The sequence below is a fragment of the Microcebus murinus genome, chromosome 10 (genome assembly GCF_040939455.1).
Source record: "Microcebus murinus isolate Inina chromosome 10, M.murinus_Inina_mat1.0, whole genome shotgun sequence".
Taxonomy (NCBI): domain Eukaryota; kingdom Metazoa; phylum Chordata; class Mammalia; order Primates; family Cheirogaleidae; genus Microcebus; species Microcebus murinus.
In genome coordinates this window covers 24,209,940-24,236,294 of record NC_134113.1, presented here as the reverse complement: position 1 = coordinate 24,236,294, position 26,355 = coordinate 24,209,940, and the positions used below count along the sequence as shown (strand labels likewise).

The 26,355-nt window shown below is 39.4% G+C and overlaps 2 protein-coding genes across 3 annotated transcripts in view; one reads left to right on the top strand and one right to left on the bottom strand.

Moving 5' to 3' along the window:
* The first annotated feature begins 214 nt into the window (after positions 1-214).
* SNRPF (small nuclear ribonucleoprotein polypeptide F) lies at positions 215-6,616 on the top strand. Its single transcript, XM_012775316.3, has 4 exons — positions 215-376; positions 2,218-2,343; positions 5,844-5,908; positions 6,479-6,616. The coding sequence occupies exons 1-4, from the start codon at positions 374-376 to the stop codon at positions 6,543-6,545; spliced, it is 261 nt and encodes an 86-aa protein (XP_012630770.1). The 5' UTR covers positions 215-373; the 3' UTR covers positions 6,546-6,616.
* A 782-nt stretch (positions 6,617-7,398) lies between these two features.
* The window catches only part of CCDC38 (coiled-coil domain containing 38), a 41,103-nt gene continuing 22,146 nt past the window's right edge, over positions 7,399-26,355 (bottom strand). Inside the window, exons 10-16 of one of the 2 annotated variants that reach the window (XM_020287911.2) lie at positions 23,996-24,056; positions 22,741-22,807; positions 20,216-20,367; positions 18,821-18,956; positions 13,110-13,315; positions 10,867-10,960; positions 7,399-7,747 (exon numbers count right to left, since the gene is read on the bottom strand). In XM_020287911.2, the coding sequence (XP_020143500.1) occupies positions 7,634-7,747; positions 10,867-10,960; positions 13,110-13,315; positions 18,821-18,956; positions 20,216-20,367; positions 22,741-22,807; positions 23,996-24,056 (830 nt within the window). In that variant the 3' untranslated portion in view covers positions 7,399-7,633. Of the gene's footprint in view, positions 7,748-9,298; positions 10,961-13,109; positions 13,316-18,820; positions 18,957-20,215; positions 20,368-22,740; positions 22,808-23,995; positions 24,057-26,355 lie in introns of those variants that run through there. The other variant, XM_076007092.1, reaches the window with a different exon arrangement.

Below are 26,355 nucleotides of genomic sequence, written 5' to 3'. Positions count from 1 at the left end.
TTGAGGCACCAGAGCAAACTAGAAATCCGAGCCCGGCCTCCGGGCCTTTGCAGCCCGGCAGCCATAGTCCCCCGGAGCTGAGTTGCGGAAGGTTTCCCACAGGCCCGAGCGCCACGGGCCAGTAACAGACGCACGCCAGGCCTCTGGTTGCCCGGAAACACGGCCATCTCCCCCAATCAGCACGGATCTCTTTGTGTCCAATCACAGAAGCCAAGAGAGCAGTGGTGGGAGGTGAAAGGTTATACTGCTGTTTGGCGGCCATTTCTTTTAAGCTCAGCGGTTCGGGACCTGCTACAGTACCTCCTGCAGTCACGAGGGACAGGCTGCAGCTTGGTTGGCGGCAAGTAGCCTGCAGCATTCGCCCGTAGTTACGATGGTAAGGAGAAATGGAATGGCCGGAGAGTGGGGGAGGGAGAGAGAAAAAGAGGAAGGGAGAGCGACCAGTTTCGCCGGCCGGGCCTGCTGGCTGCTTCGCGCGTTTCCCATTGATCCGCGTGTGGCGCCGCACACCCGGTCGCCGGCCCCTTTCTCCCTGCTCTGCGAGTTCTCAGGCGCGCGCTCCTTCCAGTGCCCCTGCCTCCTCCTCTCTCTTCGTTTGCATCCTGGCCAAGGTATTCTTGTTGGTGGAGGTAAAGCTGAAGGCAGTTTTCACTTCCCACTTTTTACACTCTAAAACCCGCTTTCATTCCATGAAAGCACTGATCATGCATCCATGCTTCGGATAACTCCGTCGGGTGTGGGAGGTGTCCCTAAGATCGCCTTGTTGCATCACTCTTTCGTCTTTTTACATAGGTAGTCACTCTTGCCTGGAACAGCCTTTTTCCCCTCTGGAAGTAAGCTCAAACAATAGTAAATACGCAATTGCAAATGATGATAAGTGGTAAGAAGGAAGCAGACAGGATGCTGTGGGAGCGCCCGTTTGTACATTAGAGTCTTGGTCGGAGATGTCCTCTTAGGCTAAGTGACGTGAAATGTGGCCACTTAAAGAACAGGAGGAAGAATATACCGAACACTGGGAAGAGGAGCATAAGGCCTTCGGCCGGAAAGAAAGCTTGGCCAGTTGGAGGAATTGGCAGAAAGCTACAGCCACTTGCAAGAATAGTGGTTATGAGATAGGGTAGGAGGAGCAGGCATCAGGCAGGACCTCTTAGGCCCTATTGGGAGGTTTGGATTCTACTCCAAGTGGAACTGGAAGCCATTGAAACGTTTTAAGCAGACATAATGACATGATTTACTGTAAAGAAATGATGGTTGCATGGATAATATAAGTTGAGAGAGTGAAAATTGGAGACCCATTAGGTAATTGCAGTAGTTCCCATGACCTTTAAGATTACTCTAGAGTCTGCTTATCTTGGAGGGGTTTATTAGCCAAGTTTCTTGGTCCTTTTCTTTGGGATGACAGGTGAGCAGATGGAGGGGTGAATTTACTGGAGGTACTACTGGTTTGTTGAATAAATAAATATTAAGTGATTGTTTTAAGTAAGAGGCAAGTGCTAGTGGCACGAAGTCAGATAAAACCTACTCCTAGCTGACAGAATTAAAGTGAAAGACTGTCAGGTGAGACCTGCCCCCTGCTTCCTTTTGTAGCTTCATAATTGGGACTCTGACTGACAATACTGAATTGTTTGCATGTCCCTAAGGTCACCTTGTTGCATCACTCTTCCCTCCTTTTACATAGGTAGCCACTGTTGCCTGGAACAGCCTTTTTCCCCTCTGGAAGTAAGCTCTCATTCTTTAAAACTGAGGTATTGTTTCAGACAACCTTTCCATTTTTTCCTTGGATTGGTTTGGTATATTTAAGCATAGCATATCTCCTCTTATTACATTACAATATACAATTCTATATTTGTATGTCTCCCTCCCCCCTAGCTTCTTGACAGGGACTCTGTCATTGCATTTTGTTTGTTTGTTTTTGGTACCTTTGCCTTTGTTTCTTTAGAACTTGGAACAGTGCATGGCATAGGTATTCAGTGTTTCTTAAATGAATAATGAATATTTTGTTTCAATGGGTTAGAGGTGAAACTGGATATTTAAATTTCCCTCATGCCCTTTAATAAACAGAAGTGAAAATTATGTAGTAAAGTGATATAGAATCAAGAGTTTGCTTCATTTAGACACTGTAAAATATTGATTGGCGGTTTAGTAGAGGAAAGTGGGTGATAGAAGCCAGGCTAAGGAAAAATAATTCATTGGATCTTTTTTTTGTTCTTTGTGCAGAGTTTACCCCTCAATCCCAAACCTTTCCTCAATGGATTAACAGGAAAGCCAGTGATGGTGAAACTTAAGTGGGGAATGGAATACAAGGGCTACCTGGTGTCTGTAGATGGCTATATGAACATGCAGGTAAGCTAAAGAGTTATAAAGTTCATAACATTGTATTTGTTTTGCTTCACTTTATCCTTCAAGGTTTAGCGTGACTAATACATATAATTAAATTGACAAACATAAAACAAAATTCAAAAATAAAGTCAAGATCAGGGAGGATGTTATAACTGTGATATGCTAGGTATAAGACATGGGCCTAAACCAAAATTCAACAAGATTTTATTCCTAGTGGTTAAAGTAAGACCTCAGATACTTGATTCATAATACCAGAGGGAAACACTAATTTGCTGGAGAAAACAAAACTTCCCAGCATTTAGCTCTGAAAGAAATCTTTCAAATGAAATTCTTAAGCCTTTTAGTGAATGCTGAAGGCACACCACACCAAGGTAATGCAATATAAATGCATTCCTTTGGTAGGAAGACAGATCAGCCAAAGGAAATGAACTGACTACATGTCAAACTACTTTTTCTAAATGATTCAGCCAGGTTTTTTCTTGTTATTTTTTTATTGTAGTAAAATATACATTAAAAATTTGCAACTTCAACCATTTTCAAGTGTATAATTTGTGGCATTGAGTACATTCACGTTGTTATGCAGCTATCACTGGTATCCATTTCCAGAACTTTTTCATCATCTAAAAGTGAAATTCTATTCCCATTAAATAATAATTTTCTATTCCTTCCTCCCCTCAACCTTGGGTAACCACTGTTGTACTCTCTCTGTGAATTTGACTACTCATAGCACCCTTATATAAGTAGAATTGTGAAACATTTATCCTTTTATGTCTGGTCTGTTTTGCTTAGCATTATGTATTCAGGATTCATCTGTGTGGTAGTATGTGTCAGAATTTCATTCCTTTTTATGACTAATATTCCATTGTGTGGGTATACCATATTTGAATCTATTTACCTCTTGATGGATAGTGGGTTGCTCCACCTTTTGGCCATTTGTAAATAATGCTACTGTGAATGTGGATGTACTGTGAATACTACTATGAATATGTTTGAGTCCCTGCTTTCAAGCTTTTTTGGGTATATACCCAGAAGTGGAATTACTGTAATTTTGTGTTTAATTTTATCTTCTTTGGAGAAATGCTTGTTCATGTCTTTTGCCCATTTTTTAAATGGAGTTGTTTGGTTTTTTATTGTTTAGTGGTAGTAGTTTCCAGCCAGGTTTTTAAAGGTTATCTTGTCAGGTGCTCAATCCAACCATGAACCAGCACTTCATACTTGTATGCAGAATACTAACAGGAGTACTCTGGTAAGGAGAAAGCTAAGATTTTCCTTAAGTATTTACCACCTGAACAGATGACACTAAGGTCCCCAAAATTCTTACAGAGCAGGGTTTTGGTCTAGAAAATCCCCCAAACAGCAATCATTTACCAAGACCATGAAAAAAATCTGAAAAATGTATCCAGTGTGATGAAAATGCTCTGAGTTAGTGATGATAGTTGCACAACTTTGGAATATACTAAAAACCACCGAAATGGACATTTTAAAAGAATGAATTTTATGCTATGGACATGACATCTCCATTAAAAAAGGATAAAGAATAATCATTTTATTTGGTTTTAGAATTAATTTACCTTGCTGGTGAGCTTGCTAGAGTTACAAAACAAAATATTATATATCTCTGAGTAAACCACTTTGAGTAAATAACCACATTGATAGCAGCTTTTGAGTTTGTTCACTCATCAGATACTTAATGGGTACCTATTGTGTACCTGGCACTGTGAATATAGCAATGAACAAAACAAAGTCCCTGCCCTCAAGAGTTTATGTTTTACTGGTGGGAAATGGTAACATAATTTGATATTGGGTATGATAGATGCTATGAAGAAAAAGAAAGCAGAAAAAGGGAATAGAGTGACAGTATGTACATTATTAGATAGCCTCTCTGAGAAAGTGAATTTAAGCAGAGACCAGAATTAGTGAGCAACTCAAGTATCTGTTGAAAGAGCATCCTGATTTTAGGGAATAGCAAGTACAAAGGCACTGTGGCAGAAGCATGCTTGGTGTGTTAAAGGCACAGCAAAAAGGCCACAGCAGAGTGAATAAGGGAAGTTATGTTGGAATGATAGCCATGGAGAGCCTTTTAAGTGATGGTGAGGACTTTGGATTTAATACATGGTAGAAAGCCTTTGGAACATTATTGTATGATTTAGAAACCAGTTAAGTGTTGGTGAACATGCCAAAAATAATTACTTTTTAAAAATTAGTTGCCCTTAATACATTATTTCTCTCTCTCTCTCTTTTTTTTCTTTTTGGAGAGATGGTCTCATTCTGTTGCCAAGTCTGAGGTACAGTGATATGATCATAGCTCACAATAACCTCTATAACTCCTGGGCTCAAGCAATCCTCTTGCCTCAGCCTCCAGAGTGGCTGGGATTACAGGTGTGTGTCACCACACCCGGCTAATTTTTCTATTTTATGTAGAGAGAGGGTCTTGCTATAGTGCCCAGGCTGGTCTTGAACTGCTGGCTCAAATGATCCTTTTACCTCAGCCTACCAAAGTGGCATGAACCACTGCAACAGGCCTAATAATTATTTCTGATAGCTGTTATATGCAAACTAATTGTCTGACCAACCACATATATTTCAGACAAAAACCATATCCTCTGCATAATAGAGGTTATTTTTCTATTCTGCAGGAGAAGGAATAACATTCTGTAATAGTATGCGTTAACATGTTTTAAATACATTATGTCACATCCTCTTTAAGCCCTATTTTTCTTTCCCTTTTCCACTTGCCTAGTTATGACAGAAACTGCCCCCTCTCCCTTCTCTCCTCTTCATTCCTTTATTCCTTTTGTAAGTCCCAGATGGCAATGATTGTGATTTTTAAAAATCACATGTAAAGTTATTATCTATGTGTCGAAGGAAACAAACATTTGATGTAAGGTTAGGAATAATAGAGTTCCCTGAAATAACTACAAAGGTCCCAATTAACTGTTTAACCTCCTCTTAAGAATTTGTTTTTTTCTGTTTACTAGCACATACATTTTTTTTAAAAATTCATATTCAATTTTTTGCTTTGGTTGACTAATATAAAAGTATTTTGTATTTTAGCCATAGCTTTTGTACTCCCATTTGAATACCTCAATATGACATTTCATGTTGTTATTCTGAGAAAAGTTAATGTCTGGTTCTTTAGAACTGAGTTATCAGAAAGCTTTTTAATCACAACTTATTTGTAAATTGGAGACTGCCTGCCTCCACATACTGTCCTGATATCTAATAGAAAGAAATACAACCTGGGAGATTTAGAAACTTAGATTGAAATAAGCTTTATTATACATTAGTTTGACACCCTTGAATATTAATTTTACTGAATGTTTATGTGAAACCACAAAGTACTACAATAGTAATAGAAAGCTAATCTAATTATTACTTACAGATAAATTTGAGTTACTGGTATAAAAAGGTCTCAGTTAATAAGTTCTCTCACCAGTGTTAGGTATGTTGTACTATTTTCCTCCTGTGTGATATTATACTAACATATTTCTTTTTATTGAAAGCTTGCAAATACAGAAGAATACATAGATGGGGCATTGTCTGGACATCTGGGTGAAGTTTTAATAAGGTAACAAACAGCAGTAATATATGTAAGGAATTACAGCATTAGAAATACTTGTTTAAATAAATTAGTATAATTTTGGAATTACTTTTTTAAAAAATCACTATTAATTTAACACAATACTTTACAACTAGATTTTAGAAGTCTTTGGAATTATTAGACTTGTCAAAGGTAAGGTTTAAATATTTTAGAGCTGTTCATCCTTAAGATTTTTCTGGTGTTGATATTACATTTTCTGGCTCTTAGCTGTAACCTTTTTCAGTGGCTTTAATCGCAGGAGTTTAGTTTTAAATTTTAGTTGGGACTGCCTGCTATTAAGGATTCCTGTTATACCTATTTTCTATATTAACTTCAAACCTCCAAATTCTAGTAATTATTTCCTTTGGAAACTCATAAAGATGTCATTTCATATGGTGAAAAATAAGTGCCACGTGCAACTCTTTAAAAAGAGAAAGAATGATATGTTGTAAATTCAGCATTCAGTACTTTCATTATGGAAAAAATCTAGTAATAGTAATTCAGATCACACGTAGTTTTTGGTTGGAACAACAAAATGGACTGTTTTTCTGTTTGCAGGTGTAATAATGTCCTTTATATCAGAGGTGTTGAAGAAGAGGAAGAAGATGGGGAAATGAGAGAATAGCATCTTTTCTGGGTGTTTTTTTTTATATATATATTTCTAGACAATAAAGGTTTGTTTGTTTTTCAACTTGACTTGTGAACTGTTCATATTCAGATATTATGTTTGAAGCTCAAATGTTGAAACAACTGAGATTATTCGCAGAATTAATTTATTAAAAGTCACCCAACTTTACTTAAGTTGGCTTTCTTTTATAAGCCCAATACTGTTTTTTTCTGTGAAGAAGAATTATATGCTTTATAAACTTGTATGAAGATGGATTTTAGACCTTTTCTTGTAATTATATATTAACTGAGACCTTTTAAAAACAACTTTTTCTTTTAAAGTTATTTTTGAGCCACTCTTTACATGTGTAAAGTTAAACATTTTCTTAGTATTAATATATACTGTATTATTCTACTTAGTAAATAAATTACATGTTCTATATCGATATAAGATAAATGTACATATTATAGCTAAAATTGATACATCATCTGTAAATTAAAATGATTGTGGAGACAGGGTACAACCGAAATTGTGGACTGACGTTTAGGTTGACGGCATACATATAGTTTGTTCAGAATTTTTCTGAAGAGAACTTAATGTGAAATAAAAACCAGTTTCAAAGTTATGTTCTAGACCATAATCTAGTGGTTTTCACTTAAGTTTAAAATCCCTTGGATATTTTAGAGTTGTACATTGTTAAAATGTGTATTCCATAGTGATAACCAAATGCTATGAACTTCCCTGTAAAAGGATTGAAAAAATATATCATTTAAATCCTCATGTTGTCAGAAAATGGCCATTATTAACTTCAGTGGCCATTTATCATATAGTTTTATCAATAAACTATCTTTGGATTTGTATCCCCAACTGGGACAACTCAAAGTGTAGATATAAATGTTTAGCTATATAGAGTAATACTTTTACGATATAAATACTGAAAGGTTTCAACAATAGAAAATAACTCAATCCTGTAGCCCTTAGAATAAGGGCCTGTCTTCCTCAAATTGATTAGGCAGAATATGGGGCAGAATGTTGCCATTACTGAAAGCCAAAATCAACAAAATATACCTAAAGCATTCTGGCAATGAATGTCTTACTGCTCCTTCTCAAGTAAAAAAATATTCTTCCTCTTGTGTTTTTGCTCTTGTGTCACTGACTAAAATTAGTTTGTGTTTGTTATCAGATGGAGGTACTGAACGATAGACAAGTCGTCTTCCCAACTGAAACAAAAGAAAAACAAAATACTTAATATTCTCGAGCTTAACCATTTTCTATTGAACTATGTGAAATATCAATATTAACTTGATTTTTACAAGGAATAATATGGCTTAAAATACTAAGTAGTCACAGTTAAAAGGTTTTGATAACCCAATGGATGTCTAACATGCTAGGCAAATTTGTACACTCATAGTCTGTAGAAGAAAGCAGTTAGGTTTTATGGCAAAGTGGGGAGATTTAGGTAAGGTCATCAAATAGCATATGGTTCAAATGTGGTCAGCCTAGAAAAGCACCATGTTGGAGGACAGCATTTCATTTCTTAGTCCCATAGCCAGTTGCATTGAGAAATCTTGTTAAATGAAAACATCAGAAAACTTTACTGTCTTCTTAACATTAGTATTACTGTTGGCTCTTGGAGGTGTTCCCACCAGGAGAGATTTAGGGAAATTCCGAGTTCACACGTATTTATTTTCTCTGGGGCATATATACTCAAATATATCACTACTTTTTTTTTTTCCTTTTTGTTTTGGGATTTCCTACCCTCCTTGTTTTTGTTTGCTTTTATAGCTGAATTTTTGTAAAAATTAAATGTATAGATGAGGAAACTACATACTGTTAGACATGAGATTTGATAGGACATCTCCACTCGTCTTGAAAGGGACAATATTGATGTTTTAGACAGGACACTTCTCATTTAAGACTGTGCCTTGCATTGCAGGCTTCTTAACATTCCTGGCCTTAAGAGAATATAAATAACAATAGCACCTTCCCCTTCATTTAACAACAAAAGTGTCCTGGGGGAACTGGAGTACCTGAATTCCTTTTCTAATGTCAGAATTTTTTTTTTTTGAGACAGAGTCTTGCTCTGTCAGCCTAGCTCACAGCAATCTCAAATTCCTGAACGGATCCTTCTGCCTCAGCCTCCGGCATGGTTGGGACTACAGTAGGCGTGTGCCAGCATACCCAGCTAATTTTTCTATTTTTAGTAGAGTTGGGATCTCACTCTTAGGCTGGTCTGAAACACTTCAGCTCAAGTGATACTCCCATCTCAGCCTCCCAGAGTGCTAGGATTATAGGCGTGAGCCACCGTGCCCCTAATGTCAGAATTTTTAACCGTAAAGATCTTTGGTAACCTTTTTAATACTGTCTGAAAATTAGCAATGATGAAGTGTCCTGAGTAAACAAAGCAGAGGTCATTGTATATTGTTGATTTATCAGATAACCATTTTTTTCCAGTTTTAATTTTTATGCTCATTTTTAGTCTGTTAATAAGCATTTATTCAGTAGCCACTGATATGCCAGGCATTGGGGATACAAAGGTCATAAAATTTATAACCAGCTGGCGCGGTGGCTCATGCCTATAATCCTAGCAGTCTGGGAGGCCGAGGCAGGAGGATTGTTCAAGGTCAGGAGTTCAAAACAAGCCTGAGCAAGAGTGAGACCCCGTCTCTACTATAAAAAAATAGAAAGAAATTAATTGGCCAACTAAAATATATATAAAAAATTAGCTGGGCATGGTGGCACATGCCTGTAGTCCCAGTTACTTGGGAGGCTGAGGCAGCAGGATTGCTTGAGCCCAGGAGTTTGAGGTGGCTGTGAGCCAGGCTGACGCCATGGCACTCACTCTAGCGTGGGCAACAAAAAGATGAGTTTACTAAAAAATAATTTCAGTTTGGTGGGTTGATGAATGGTTAATTCTCCCTTAGGGGGAGAGGATAGGTGAGGAAAGTCTTCAAAGGCAGAACTGAACTAGATAAATACAGATTCCTTTTAAGGTAAAATACTTATTTAAATAAAATACCTTAAGGTAATCACTTTTTGACTTGGTACATATTAGCAGTTACACTTTAGAAGTTTTTTCAAGTTCTTTAAGAGACTGGTTGTAAAGTACATAGTAATAAGCACTTACTATGTGTCAGCTGTTATTATGGTAAGAATCAATGTCCACATAAGCTTTGCAGGTAACCATGAGATTGTCTCCCTGGAATATATTTCAGACCCTACCCCAAAGAAGGAGAGTGGCATATAGAAACTAAAGGCCCTCCTTTATTTTCCTGGATAGAGCTGGAACCCATTCTACTAAGTGAAGTATCCCAAGAATGGAAAAACAAGCACCACATGTACTCACCAGCAAATTGGTATTAGCTGATCAACACCTAAGTGGACATACAGGAATAACATTTATCGTGTATCGGGCAGGTGGAGGGGAGGGGATGGGTGTATACATACATAATGAGTGTGATGCACACCACCTGGGGGATGGACACACCTGAAGTTCTCACTGAGGGGGAAGGGGAGCAAGGGCAATATATGCAACCTAAGCATTTGTACCCCCATAATATGCTGAAATAAATAATAAATAAAAAATACAGGCCCTCCTTTATCCTGTGTGGAAGTAATGGCCACATGGACTCAGCGACTGCCAAGTCCCAAACTTCTGATTGGACAGGTAATCTTGCAATATAAAGAACCTTGGCTTCTGGTCTTGATTCTGCTGCTAAATTAGAAGTGACTCTTGGCAAATCATTTTAACATCAACTATCAATCTCATTGCCTTTACAAAATGGGAATTAGAAGGCCTTTCCAGGTTTATGTAATTCCCTGGATTTACTATCTCTAAACCATTGATTTAAAGAAGCAAGCTTCATAGCTACTATTTGTAAAGAAAAAGAATAAATATACAAATACATAGAATATTTCCAGGAGGATGCAGATGATACCGTTAACAGTGGTTGCCTCCAGGGAGGGGAACTGAAGAAGATGGACTTCACTGAGTATTTGTGTCTTTTTAGCTTTGAACCATATGCTTGTATAGCCTATTCAAAAAAACTCTTAAAAAATTCTCTGATTTTTTTGAACCTAGGGCTAAAGAAAAAAGGAGAGGGAAGCGGCTTCTTTTACTAAAAAATGGATCTAATTGAGAACTTTAGGCCCAGTAATTGGAATTATTCTGAAAGTATCAAGGAACCAAAGAAAACCAATTGAAGCTGTGAGTGAGAAAGATTATTTTACTGAAATTTAAACTGGGTAAGTTAGAAAAATAAGGTATTTGTTTTGCACCACAGAGAAACTCACATACTGATATGTCTGGATCTATTGATACTAATAGCAAAACACAAACCTTTTTCTTTGGTTGTGATACTGCCCTTTCCAGAGCAGCTTTTAGCCTTTCCTCCTGGTGTCTTAGTTTTTCTCTCATTTTCTCATCACGCAACCTGTCACAAGAGGGAAGAAAATTCTTACAAACCATAGAAAGTATAAAGGATCTATGTTATTACTGTTTGATAATGAACTATCTAAATATAAGACCTTTACAGTTAAATGAAAATGACACTTCCTAACAACAGCTTTTAAATAGGTAAATCTCAACAACAAAGTTTTGAAATCAGAAGAAATTTTGTTTCACCATTAAAGTGTGGCATACATTACAGAAAAGTACACAAATCACAATATAGCTCAATGAATTGCCACAAAAGTGTACTTTCTAGTTAATCTTTTTGAACAATGTTTTCAAGAGCAAGAAATGCTATTTGTCTTATTTTCTCTTTCCTTTATGAGGGAAAAATTAAATGAGATAAGCTATGCAGCCTATCTAGTAGAAGATGGTGAGGAATAGGTACTCAGTAAGTGATAGCTATTTTATGGGCCTATGTAATTATATCGTAAGTCTCAGGTTATATACTAGGGGATGGAAATAATATTTACTGAGCACTTTTTATGCAAAATTGGCTGCTATGTTAGGTGCCTCCAAACCATGGGGAAAATCAACTAAAATTCTCTTTTTAATAAGAATGGATATAATTAGAATTACATTTGTGTATCACTACTGAAAATAAGTTGCAATTACACTTTGATGAGAATATGTTTGCTACTGTAAAAAATGCAAGTGTTAGTCTAATCAGCCATACTGAGGTCATTTTACGGAAGCAGTAATGTCCTTTAGAATTTTTTTTTAGAGAGAGTCTTGCTCTGTCACCCAAGTTAGGGAGAAGTGGCCCAATCATATCACAGCAGCCTCGAACTCCTGAGCTCAAGAGATCCTCCTGCCTCAGCCTCCTGAGTAGCTGCAACTTCAGGCATGTACTACCATGCCTGGCTTTTTAAAAATTATTGTTATTTTTTTTAAATAGAGATGAGATCTTGCTAGGTTCCTCAGGCAGGTCTCAAAGTCATAAATAGGTGGACCTGAATTGAACCCACTTAGGCACAGTTTCATGCCCATGCTGGTAGCCATAGTACTAGTCTGCCTCCCGAGGTGTTGTTTGCTATTACATAAACATTATCCCACTTGTAAACATTTCCTATGTGCCACATTGTGCTAGGGGTCATGTTATATTTATAATCATTGTCTCAAACTAGTACAATTGGCCCTCTGTACCCACAGTCGCACATGTCGGGATTCAAACAAGTGCAGGTTGAAAATATTTGGGGAAAAAAACAATAAAAAATACAAATTTTAAAAATACAGAACAGTAGCTATTTAGCATGTACATGGTATTAAGTATAAGTTATCTAGAGATGAAGTATACAGGGTAGGTTATATGCGAATGTGCCATTTTATATACAAGACTTGAGTATCTGAAGATTTTGGTATCCTTGGGGGTCCTGGAACTAATCCTCTGCAGAGGGACAACTGTATGTGCATAATTCTTATTTAATTTGGTGTGGAAATTTGTAAATCAGTGCATTCTGAAAGGCCTCAGCTTATGGCAATGATACCCTGAACTTGTGCCTGACCTAGTCTGAAAGGCCCTAAACTATGCAAAGATATGGAGGGTGGGGGTGTTTCAGAGATGATAATCCTTGTGAGATTATTTTGAGGAATAAATTTATAAATGCTGTGTAAGTTTTGGCAGTTGTGCACAGAGGAAAACCTTGTTGTGTGGCTCTTTCAAACAATTCCTTCATAAATTGAGTCTCCCTGTAGTTTTCCAATGTAGGGCTCCTAATTCTATGCCTTGGGTCATTCACCACAAGTATAATTCTCTTTCTACATGATAGCTCTTCAAAAATTTGCATATGATTTGTGTGTTCACCCTCAAGATTTGCTTTTCCAGGCTAAAAGGGCCTTCTCACCATCCCAAACTAGGTCACTTGCCTCTGGTGAACTCTCTTTCACTCAGTCCTTTCCTTCACAGTGCTCATTACAATTGGTAATGACATTTAATAAGAATATTTGATGAATGTGTCTCCCACACTAAATAACAGCTCTAGGAAGAACGCAGGTCTGGGTTTGGCTTCTTCCCACTGCATCCCTATTTGCCAGTCCTCGCCATACAAGAGAGACGTGCTAAAAATTTGTGGAATCCACACAAAAATAGCTGCTCATTAAGTAATTCACTATATTTATATTATAAGATGTACCTTTGCCGCCGTTCTTTCTGTTTAATTCTCTCAATTGCCTCCATGCTGTCTTTGGGAATGCCTTCAATGAGGTCACTCAGTTCCCCCAGACGAGACTCTACTTTTACCAGCTTTTGAACTGCGGTAAGGCTGCCAACCTCACTATCTCCAATGCAGACTTTGTACACTTGATTAATTTTTTTACTAAGTGAATCTATCAGTTTTTCCTGAGTATAAGAAGACAAGAGCAGAAAACACATCACTATTTGGTTGCTTATTCAATAAGTGTAAAATTCCATTTTACTATAGTACAATGAAAAGACCTTTATATGCTACTGTTTATCCTTTTTTAAAAGAAAAGCTTTAATATGACATAGAAAATGACCAGTAAGAAAATGCAGCAGTGATATTTACTCTATTTCATATAGTCAGATCATTACTATAGTAACACTTTGGATTTTTTTTTTAATATATTTAGGTCTAGGTATAAAAAGTAATTATAAGATGGAATATCTTTTTGCTTGAATGTTTTTGTATATTTGATTCTCTTCAGCATTCAAGTAGAGGCAACATAAACATATAAACCCTTTTTTGCCATTCTGATGCATTTCCTTTTGGCATGATATGTGACCCTCCTTTTTTTGCATGTATTACTCTATTGTAAACTATAATCATCCTGTGTGATAGTATTTGCATACATGTTTTACCTCTCCATCTAGGCTGTAAGCTCCTGGAGGATGTGCTTATGCTTACACTTACATCTAAAACAGTGCTTTGCACATTAACTATGCACTTAATAAATGTTTGCTGAATAAATGACTAAATGCATTCTCAGAAAAAAAAATTGCAAGCAAACAGATTCCCAGGCTGGCTTTGTAAGCCTTTTTAGGAGTTTAATTTTCACTCTCTCTATTGGGAAGCCACTGCAGTATTCCAGTCTAAACAGAAGCTTAGGCCAAACCTTGCTGATACCTGTACCTCGACACTGCACGATTTTTACTGCTGGCAGATATTCTTGAGCTGGTGGGTAACATGTCTTGGGTCCACAAGAAAATTGTCATCCTCTTTCTCCACTCTTAGCAGGGCATTCACAGCTAAGAGGAGCTCAACAAACTGCTGGGCAATGTGAATCTTTTTCTGGGCAACATTCTGCCCAGATTCCCGCTTCTGCTCAAGAAGATGAGAATCACCATAAAGCCAAGGACAAGTGACACACTCAAGACAGATGTGGCTCCTGGAGCCATGGGAAGCCCCTCCTGGAACCACAGACTCCTTACGGAAGCATCAAACTTAATTATAAGCCAAGATCTGATACCAAAAGTACTTCCAACAGTGTCTCTCCTACCTCCTAGTTTAACAAGCTATCTGATTGTCCTATTTAGCATAAAGCCCCTTTTTTCTCTCTAATGTAACACTTAAAACAGTTCCTATTTATGTTAAAAATACACTCTTTTTAGAAAACTTAGAGAAATACAAAATAACAGAAAAAAACCAAAAGTCCTATTTGCCACAAATCCCCTTTTGTCCCTTCCTAACATAGCGCTTAGTGTGTCTCCTATTTATATAACAACACATCTTTTTTAGAAACATGTCTTTTTCGAAGAAAACAGAAAAAAAGTAACCATTAGGGGCTGAAATATTGTACATTCCATGTGGAAAAACAATACTGCTGCAACATAAGTCACTAATAAAGCAGAAAAAATACTTTAAAAATGTAATGAAAACTGGTTTTGAGAAAAAACTTTAATATGAGAAGGGTTTCTAGTTGATAAATCTCTTGAACACTTAGAGCTTTAGAGATGAATGGGCAGTAGCTTTTTAGGATGTCTTCTCTTTTTTTCTTTTTCTTTTTTTTAAAGTTCCCTCACCAAACAGAAGAGAAAAAGATGAGAAGAATTGTTTTCTTAAGAACCGGAGATAGGCCAGGCGTGGTGGCTCACGCCTGTAATCCTAGCTCTCTGGGAGGCGGAGGCGGGCGGATTGCTGAGGTCAGGAGTTCGAAACCAGCCTGAGCAAGAGTGAGACCCGTCTCTACTATAAATAGAAAGAAATTAATTGGCTAACTAATATATATATGTATAAAAAAATTAGCCGGGCATGGTGGCGCATCCCTGTAGTCCCAGCTACTTGGGAGGCTGAGGCAGAAGGATTGCTTGAGCCAGGAGTTTGAGGTTGCTGTGAGCTAGGCTGATACCACAGCACTCACTCTAGCCTAGGCAACAAAGCGAGACTCTGTCTCAAAAAAAAAAAAAAAAAAAAGAACCAGAGATAGGAGAGGAGAATGAAATTAAAGAAGATAACTCATATATGAAAGAGAGATTGAAGACCCGGCCTGGACTTCACAAGGGCAAAAGGGGCTAAGAGAAAGGAAGAACAAGGCACAGCCTACTGATGAGAGAGAAGGGACGTTTCAGCCCAATCCCTGGAACTGCCACCAGATGGCAGGCCCAGCCCGGGACAGCTCCGAGGAAGCACTGCCAAGGGAGGCTGCAAGGGCTTTTGGGGGCTCTGGAGTCCTCAGGAAGCACAGTGGGGCAGGATTATGGAAGACTGGTGAGAATTCAGACGCCTTTCAACAGTGAATGGGAAGTGATTTGACCAGAGCAACATTTAGTAAGACTCCCTGTATCAAAACTGGAAAGGGAATGGGGACTAATATCTAGTTGTCTCTGAAAGTCCTTTCCAACTCAAGGATTCTGTATTCTAATTCTAATGCATATCACATTCTGCTGCATGCTGACTGCACAACTCTCCCAATTGAACCTGGTCAGCTTCCCATGCAAAAGAGCAATAAAAGCAGAGATAAACATTCTGTGAATTGAACAATGGAATAGCTTATGTTCCATTTCATGTTCAATGAAAATGAACCAACAACTGCTACACAAAGCAATATGGGTGATCTCACAAACATAATGTTGAGAGAAAGAAACCAGACATGTTACATGATTCCATTTCTAGAAAGTTCAAAACCAGGAAAGCTAATTGGTGGTGAGAGAAGTCAGGATAGTGGTAAAGAGGGACAGTAAAGGCTGGAAGAGGGCATGAGGATGGTTTGGTGGGGGGAACCAATAACAATCTATTCCCAGATCTGGGGGGTAGTACAAAGTTATGTTTGCTTTGAGGAAATTCCTTGAGGGTTACACTTATGATTTGTGCACTTTTCAACAGTACATTATACTGGAATTTAATTTTTTTTTTTAAACAGTCTCACTCTGTTGCCCAGGCTAGAGTGCCAGGGTGTTGGCCTACCTCACAGCAACCTCAAACTCCTGGGCTCAAGCAATCCTCCTGCCTCAGCCTCCTGAGTAGCTGGGACTACAAGCATGTACCACCATGCCTGGCTAATTTTTTCTATATATTGTTAGTTGTCCAGCTAATTTCTTTCTAGAGACAAGGGTCTCGCTCTTGCTCAGGCTGGTCTCGAACTCCTAAGCTCAAAAGATCCACCCGCCTTGGCCTCCCAGAGTGCTAGGATTACAGGTGTAAGCCACTACGCCAGGCCTGGAATTTAAAATTTTAAAAGTAAAATAATGGATCAAGGAAAAAATGTTTAGGGGACTAAATACAGCTGGGAGTGGGAAAGTTTTTAAAAGAATAAAACATGCATTTCACAGTTGTAGCTCCAAAGTAACTGTGATAATTATGAATATCAAAATTAGATATGTCAAATATGCTTCAATAAAGCTGAAGAAGAAACTTTAAAAAATTGGGCACAACTATGTTTACTCATAAAGGATTATGTTTTCTGCATTTTGAGATCCGAACAAACATGGGAGGAGAAGCAGGCGAATTCTAAGAATACTCTTCCTTCCCCATTGTCCTGCTCTACCTCCCTGTCCACATCCCACATTTTGTGTTTCTAGGAGACACTAGGACTCATCAGCCCCATTTCCCCAGAGTGTATAATACATGAATGCCAAATTTACACTCGTGACCAAAATTTTATGGCTAGTCTTTAAAAAAGTAATTTTCAGATCAATTCTACCTTCTCTGTTTAGGAATCTGGTTGCCTAACTGTATTGAAAATGCCATTTTTTAAATACAAAGCCCTAAACTTGGATGAAAGGGGCTTGGTAGGGGTGGGGCAGATGGGGAAGAGCAATCGTGAATATTTATCTGACATTTTGCATGTCAGTCACGTTCAGAATTATTTGAAACCAAGTTGAAGGATGGAAATGACCAAAGTGTCCATCAACAGATGAACAGATGAATGGATAAACAAAATGTAGCATATACATACAATGGGATATTATTCAGCCTTTTTAAGGAATGCAGTTCTGATACATGCTACAACATGGATGAATCTTGAAAACATTATGCTAAGTGAAATAAGCCAGACACCAAAGAATGAATACTGTACAATTCCACTGTACCTTATATCAGGTACCTAGAATAGTCAAATTCATAGAGACAGAAAGTAGAGTGGTGGTTGTCAGGGGCTGGGGGAGGGACGAATGGGGAGTTATTGTTCACTGGGTAAAGAGTTTCAGTTTTGCAAGACGAAAAAGAGTTCTGGAGATGGTTGCAAAACAATGAATGTACTGAACACTACTGAATTGTACATTTAAAAATGCTTAAGAGTCTAAATATTATATTGAAAAGATGAGAAAGTTCTGGAAATAGTGGTGATAGTTATACAACATTGCAAATGTACTTAATGCCTTTCAATTGTACACTTAAAATGGTTATATGGTAAATTTTATGTTATGTATATTTTACCAGAGTAAAGAAAAGGGGGGGGGGTAGTTTAAAAAAACAGCACTGAACTGAAAGGTGGCTGTCATCGCGCTTCTTGCTCTAGCAATGCACAACCCTATCCCCTGCTAACTCAGGGTGCTATAGCATCCTAGGAAATGTGTGTGTGTGTAGGATCCATAAACGGCTCTTGTCTTTGGTAACCCTGCCCACCTGTGGGGAGGGGAGGACAGTCATCTTTTTCTCATATAGTTCCCCTAAATCTACCTCTGTTTGGAAATCAAGTTCATAAATGTGATAGTAGCCCCACATATTAGCTTTGAATTTGTATTTATTTCATTTGAGGTTTTTACAAAGAAACCATTGTTAGATGGAGCTTGTTGTGGGTCTGAAAACTAACCTAATCATTCATTCAACAAACATTTATTGAACACCCACTTTATGGGGACATTAAACTGAGCTAAGAATGGTAAGGCAATCCCTGACCTCGAGGGGTTTGCATCCACCCAGGGGAGGTGCACTCCTCAGTAAATAATGTACTAGCACATGTCCCTGGTGCTTTGATAATGAGTCTTCTCTACGCAGGCCCAAAGAAGCTGAAATTTATTATAGGCTCAGTGTTGAGCAAATTTTCCATTCAGTCTTGATTCACCGTTAATTGTGCTGATTCACTGCTTCCTCTGTTAATTACTTGCTTCTTGAATTACCACCAAAATGATCACAGACAGTGAACTACTTCATATGTATACACTCTGACTAAAAGAAATGTATTCATAGGGGAAAACCTCAATATCATGGTTTGTAATACTTACAGCAATGTTGTAAGAGAACCCCACTGCCAATTTGAATGCTTTCTGTCTGTGTCAATTGACTGTTACCTGCTAGCAAGATAATGCCAAGCTGGTTCTTCACTTCCCTTATCAAACTGGGACCTGTGGTTTGCTGTAACTCCTCCATTCAAATGCTTAGTACACAGGGAATGCAAATTATTGTTATCGTGAGGCAAAAGAAAATTCCTGTAGGCAAAGAAAGATTACCTGAGCATCTGAATTAAACTCTCCAAAACTAAATAGCCGGGACCTTAATTCCAATTCTGCTGCTTTTTCCTCTTCTCTCTCACAGTTAGCCTTAAGCAGTTCCTTGTGCTCCAAAAGAAAGTCTATGTTGGTATTTCTATTGCAAAAGAAGAAAGAGACCCTCATCAGAAATTTGTGGTTTAGAGAAATAGCCATCAGTTGGGAACTCCAATCATATGTCAACATCTTATACCTATCGAGCCTAACATTAGTGCATATTTGAAGACATTGCCAGAAGACCCACAACTTTTCAAGTTAAAATGAGAAAAATAAATGTACAAAACTCTGCTTTTAACTTCCATCAGAAGGCATTTTCTTCCTCTCCCCTATTTTTGTCACTTCCCTTGCATCCCCCAAACAAGGAGGAGCAGAGTTGAGGTGTCAGGAACCCAAGTTGTGGTGTGATCTAGGAATGTCAGTATTCTCAAACCTGATCATCAGAGTATCTGGAGAGCCAAAGGGAAATAGAGATTCCTACCTCACTGGCTTAGAGATTCTGATAAGGATCCTCTGCAGATAAAGTCTGACATAGATCTTCTCTTTCTGCCCTTTTGTGCCCACCCTGTCCCAGAAAATCATACTGGGGCCGGGGCGGGGGGAGGGGGGCACCATACACTGTCAGAACAAAATTAATTTGTTCTGAAGTTAAATGTACTTTGACCTATTGTTTAAGAAGATTGCCATCTTCTGGCCCAGAAAACTGATCTGAAAAGGCTTTACACCTTTTTATAATGAGTAGATAAAAAGATCCATTCTCTGTGATTCGAAACTTTTTCAGTTGTGATAATATAACATTTTAGAATAGGAAGGAATTTTGTGAGTCATCAAATCCAGCCACTTTTCCCAGACAGAAATCCTTTCTGTAATACCCCCAATATATTGATATGTACATTCTAACATGATACAAGATTTAATTGCAAAAATTATGAGATTATTATTTTGCTGAGAGTCACAGCCAGGAAAAATGCATATATTAGCATTATCATCCAAAGCATGATTTGATTAAGGAAACGAGAGTTAGCCAAGTGACAGCGTGAAAGCTACACTAGACTAAAATTAAGGCTGTAGGTACCATTTGAATTATTTTTAGTTTTTTAGACTATCTTTTATTATTACTATCTAGGAAAATATTTTGACCAAGTTAAAGAAAGTAGGGACAAAACTAAACTAAAGCCCATCGATTCTGTGTAAATGTAGCTTCTACCTTTTACACCCTGCAATGCAAACTCTTATTAATAAAACCCCCAGCCTGAATCCAGAGAGACCACGAGGAAGAGCCACCTGTAAATAAGCTGGACCCAGATTCTAGTTGGAAATTGCTTAATGGAATAAATTGACTTGTTTTTAATGACTTACATTTTATCCTTTATAACTTTTTCTCTTTTGTTTACATCATCAAGATTTTCATCTACATCTTGGGAATATTGGACCAAAGTAAGATTCTGCTCTTCCAGCTCTGTGAGGACTTGAAGCAACTCTTCTGGTTCTTTGAAATATAGCACGGGGTCCTAATCAATCAGTAATGAAGAATATAACTCACTTAAAAATATGCTACATGTGTGCATGTGAGTTATGCAGAAAACACAGTGGAGTAAAGGAATTCTGTTCCGATTACAAGGGAGACATGGCTAGAGAATTGCCTGGGAGCCTTGCCTCTTTCCGAATGAGAGCCGGCTCTCCGGAAGAGGACATTTTGGGTGCTGGGAACAGATGAGAGGAATTGGAGAGGGGAAGGGGAAGGAAAGATGGAAGAAGAGGATGAGGAAAAGAGAAAGAAGAGGGAATAGGGAAGAAGAGGAGGCGAGAGCAGGAAGAAGTGAAAGGGAAAGGCAGAGAGAAGGAAGAGAATGCAGAAGGCTCAGTGAAGGTCATTATCTCCTCACATTTTAATTATTTTATATTTTCCAAATTTTTAAGATTAAGTATGTATTACTTTAAGCAATTTTTTAAAAAAATGACTTGGGTATTTGCACACCCCTGTTCATCATTATTTGCAATAGCCAAGACATGGAAGCAACCTAAATGGACAGGTGAATGGCTAAAGAAAATGTGGTCTATACAGACAATGGAATATTATTCAGTCTTACAAAGGAATTCCTGTCATATGCTACAACATATGCAAACCTTGGGGACCTTATGCTAGGTGAAATAGGACAGTCACAAAAAGACAAAAACCGCATGTTTCCACTTATGAGGTGTCTAAAGCAGTCAAACTCCCAGAAACAGACAGTAGAATAGTGGGTCGAGGTACGGTGGCTCAAGCCTGTAATCCTAGCAATTTGGGAGGCCAAGGGGGGAGGATTGCTTGAGGCCAGGAGTTCAAGACCAGCCTAGGCAAATAGTGAGACCCTCCCATATCTACAAAAAATTAAAAAATTATCTGGTTATGATGGTGCACGCCTCTAGTCCCAGCTGCTTGGGAGGCTGAGGCAGGAGGATCTCTTGAGCCCAGGATTTTGAGGTTGCTGTGAGCTAGGCTGACCCCATTGCACTCCAGCCTGGGGGTGGGGGTGGGGTGGGGGTTTGGGGGAACACAGAGTGAGACCCTATCTAAAACCGAAAAAAGGAAAGAAAGTAGAATAGTGGTTGTGAGGGGCTATGCATGGGGTGGGGGCTGGGGGGTGGTGTTTAAAGGGTGTGGAGTTTCACTTTTGCAAGATAAGAAAGTTCTAGCGGATCTGTTCCACAACAATATGCAAATAGTTAACACTACCATACTGCCCACTCAAAATGGTTAAGATGGTAAATTTTATGTTATGTGGGGGTTTTTTAACCACAATTTTTTTTTTTTTTTTTTTTGAGCCAGAGTCTCACTTTGTTGTCCAGGCTAGAGTGAGTGCCATGGCGTCAGCCTAGCTCACAGCAACCTCAAACTCCTGGGCTCGAGCGATCCTTCTGCCTCAGCCTCCCGAGTAGCTGGGACTACAGGCATGCGCCACCATGCTCGGCTAATTTTTTATATATATATCAGTTGGCCAATTAATTTCTTTCTATTTATAGTAGAGACGGGGTCTCGCTGTTGCTCAGGCTGGTTTTGAACTCCTGACCTTGAGCAATCCGCCCGCCTCGGCCTCCCAGAGAGCTAGGATTACAGGCGTGAGCCACCGCGCCCGGCCTTTTTTTTTTTTTGAAACAGAGTCTCACTCTGTTGCCCTGTCTAGAGACACGTGGCGTCGGCCTAGCTCACAGCAACCTCAAACTCCTGGGCTCAAGCAATGGTCTTGCCTCGGCCTCCCAAGTAGCTAGGACTACAGGCATATGCCACCACACCCAGCTAATTTTTTCTATTTTTAGTAGAGACGGGGTCTCGGTCTTGCTCAGGCTGGTCTCAAACTCCTGAGCTCAAGTGATCCTCCCGCCTTGGCCTCCCAGAGTGCTAGGATTACAGGTATGAGCCACCTTGCCCAGTCACCACAATTTTTTAAAAAGGTGACTTGGGTAAAGTTGTATAATATACAATAATAGATGATGGTTTTTGTTCCTTTTGAGTTTCAGCGGTTGTATTTAGGGTGGGGTTAGCTCAAAGTCAATCTTACAGCAATATAGGGCTGCTTTATTGGAGGCCTATTTACTTACAGTTCAGTACACAGCACATCTCAAGCTCCAATAAAATGATAAGCAATGAGAAAGTGGCTATTTTTACAGGAAGACTGTAGATTGCATCTATCTCCTAAGTTATTACCTTCTAGTAGACATTTATTTTTCATAAAACGTCTGATGACAAAGATGGACTATATATCCAATTGGAGAACACTATCAAAATCATATTTCCTTCTGGAAAGTTTGTGGAATATTTGAAATAGAAAATTGTAATTTCATAAGAAGAAATGAGCAGCTATACTTTTCACCAATATTTAAATCAAGAAATATAATCTGGTTACCAAATCAAAGTCCATATCATCTGAAAATAAGTCCAAACTGTCTTCTGAACCCATACTTTCAGCCTGGCTGTAAAAGAAAAAAGAAAAGGAAAATGATTTCTGAGCCATTTTCTGTCAATAGATTTGCTTTCATTTCTAAATTGTCTTTGGAACCTAACTGTAACACTGTTCTTTTCAATAGCCTGTCTCGTCTTTTAAGGGAACTGCTGATTGCAGAAATCAACGGATGCCCTGAGTATGCAAAAAACATCAGATTCGGTCCCCGCAGAGCTGGCAGACACGAACAGCGAGGCCACACGCAAGGGCCCTACCATATGATACCAATTATTTGAGGTGCATCTATGAAGTAAGGTCAGTTTATTTTTAAGAAACCCACAGCAGCCCGCATTGCCACATCCAGGGGTTAAGGTGAGGCTGAACGGGGAAATGGGTGTGGCTATATAAGGGGACATGAAGAATCCTGTGGCGATGTTCTATACCAATGTTAAGGTCCTGGTTGTGCTGTTGTATTACAGTTTTGCAAGATGTTACCGTTGGGAGAAACTGTGTGGGGTACATAGGATCTCCCTGTGTATTTCTTACAACTGCACATGAATCTACAATGATCTCAAGATAAACATTTAATTAAAAAAAAGAGTGACTGCTAAATGCTACAGAAGTGGAACAACCCGCAGGCCCCTAGAATTCAGAGAAAACTGTGTCTGTTTCCCTCAGTGATTGTCATGAGAACTCCGATCCTGTTGTGATTATAGTGCCAGCCCAGATCCTGTCCTCTGAGCAGGTGTACCTGTCCCATGCATCAACATATTTTCTTAAAATTCCCTTGGAGTTGCCAGGGTTGACAACTAGCGAATTCTGAAATAATAAGGATAAATGAATCTACAATCCCGTAAGGGGAGAAATAAAAAATAAAATACTTTATGGTCCTATTGCAGCAATTTCAAGTGACACGGTGAAATTGCAAACAGCTAGGCTAGCAGAATAGTTTAATAAACCAAAGGGTAGAGGATGCTGAGAGTCAAAGACCCAAGATGCAGAGGGCAGGTAGTTTCTGCAAACAGTGGTTGCAGGTACTTATCAAAGAATGCAGAGAGACCCGTGAGATCTCAGGAGTACACAGGAATGTCACCACTCGCTCCAGTATCTGTTACAACAGGCATGGATACATGATATCTGTGTCGATGACAGGCTAAAGGAGTTATTTGCTAAAAACCATTCACAGTTTCCAAGAGAGTTAATCAAGTATGTACTGTACTTTGATATGGCTGATTTCATTTTCTCTGGGGTGAGAATGGACTTCCTCCTGGGTGACTTTCCTGTTCAAAATATCCAGGTGAAGTCCATGCCATTGGTGATGGTGGAGTGGAAAGAAATAACATGTAATTAGAAATGAGTTCTTGTCACTTGCTGTAAGTTATTCATTTTTCTGCACAGATATACCCATTATTTCTTTTTTTTTTAAATTATTTTATTATTAGAATTATAATCATATAGAAAATGGAGGTCTTTTATCCTAGTGAAATTGGGTTCCACGCATAAATGTAAAATCAAAGGCACAGTGGCTGGGGTGGGGGTGGGGTGCTTTGTCAGAAGCAGGCTACAACTATTAAAGGTCACAAGTTGGGGACATCAATTGTGAAATACACATTATGGTTTTACTTTTGCCTAATCATATATATATATTTCTAGTCACAGTTCGTTTTGAATTAAGAGAAAAAATAAAAGGGATGGGCACTTTAATGACTACATCTTGGAGAGAGACCAATCATTGCCACACACAGGTCACCTGGCACTGGTTCCCCTCGTACCTGCGTGCACTTGTTCCCCCCACGTCAAGGTCTGGGCTTGACCTTGGTCTGAAACTGAGAAGTGGTAGAAACTGGTTTTGAGTCACTTCATCCACTGTCCCCCAAACCCTATCCCTTGGGCATGTTTCTTCACACCAGTGCTTTTTTTTTTTTTTTTTTGAGACAGAGTCTCGCTTTCTTGCCTAGGCTAGAGTGAGTGCCGTGGCGTCAGCCTAGCTCACAGCAACCTCAAACTCCTGGGCTCAAGCAATCCTCCTGCCTCAGCCTCCCAAGTGGCTGGGACTACAGGCATGCGCCACCATGCCCGGCTAATTTTTTGTATATATATTAGTTGGCCAATTAATTTCTTTCTATTTATAGTAGAGACGGGGTCTCGCTCTTGCTCAGGCTGGTTTCGAACTCCTGACCTCGAGCAATCCGCCCGCCTCGGCCTCCCAGAGAGCTAGGATTACAGGCATGAGCCACCGCACCCGGCCTTCACACCAGTGCTTTTATGGCTTCCAACCACTCTTCCTGCTATTCTGTCTTAAAACTGCAGCGGGCCTCACTCTCCCCCTCTGCCACCTGGGAGGCTCCTTCAAAACCCAGCTCAGGTATGACTTTGTCTATAAAGACTCTTCCAAATGCATTAGGCAGAGATCACATTTTTGGCTTTTGTCCCCAGAGTCCCACTGTCTGTCACTGCTGTATCACTCCATGGTCGTGTGTAGTTCTGGGCTGCAGAAATATGTCTAATTTGTCTGTCTACTCGAGCTCTTGAAGAGTGCCTGACACACCGTTTGCCCCCAATAAATAGACCAGGCGTCCTCAAACTACGGCCTACGGGCCACATGCGGCCCGACGAGGACATTTATACGGCCTGCCGGGTGTTTTTGCCACCGCTGCCTGTCCTGCTTAGCAGCCAACTCATCTAGTGTCCACAGTGTGCATGTGTGGAATGTGTGCCGGACCCTCCAATGGTCTGAGGGACAGTGAACTGGCCCCCTGTTTAAAAAGTTTGAGGACACCCAAAATAGACAGTGAGTGAAGGAAGGATGGAAAAAAATGGGTGAGGAAGCAGATGGGTCCCACTACCATCTTAAATTATCATCTTAGCTTTTAAATCTGGCTCCCTAACACATGCTATAAAAAAGTACTGTTAAGGGGTGTTATTTAAATGAAGTAACTTCTATATTCAAGATTTCAAAGAGAACATTGACACTATCACCCACTGCAGATTCTCCTTCAGGCAAAGTGATATGTCTTGAGTAATCTGGATCCAAATTGGCTTCACAAGCCAAAGAATTTGTGTTTTCAATCAGCTGGCAGAACATATAGGGCATCGGGCCATAGCAGGGTCACTTCTGGGTGGGCAAATTGAGCTTTATCGGCTGGTTGGCAGCAGGATAAAGGGGGGAAAGATCCCCAAAAGTCAGCCTGTCTTGGGGGCTGCAAACCCAAATGAATGCAGGGAAGGCCGGGAAGTGGCCCAGTAAGGACCCAGGCAACTGGTGAGATCACCCCCCTCTCATGGGAGCGTCCCCAGCTTGGCCCCAGACTTCCCATCTTGCGGTTTTCAAGAGAAGACAGGGGTACTTGTTTTTTTCATCTGCTGAGATTTAAATGTTGGCCTCTCCAAGCCAAACAATGTTAAAACACGGGAGCCAGACAGAGCAGCTCAGTGGGCCACATCTCCGGTGTGCGGTTACGATGGAGAGTGGAGGGAGGGGATTCATGCCACCTTAAGAGGGTGGTCATGTTGAAGGAGTTCTTGGAGCTGATCGTGGGCATGTTACAGCTACCTCAGTTTTTCCCCAAGAGTTACTTC

What these genes read in the sequence shown, in the direction of transcription:
- SNRPF (XM_012775316.3), top strand. An exon ending in ATGGCTATATGAACATGCAG is followed by an intron (nt 2,344 to 5,843) that starts GTAAGCTAAAGA and finishes TTTTATTGAAAG; the next exon opens with CTTGCAAATACAGAAGAATA. An exon ending in CTGGGTGAAGTTTTAATAAG is followed by an intron (nt 5,909 to 6,478) that starts GTAACAAACAGC and finishes TTCTGTTTGCAG; the next exon opens with GTGTAATAATGTCCTTTATA.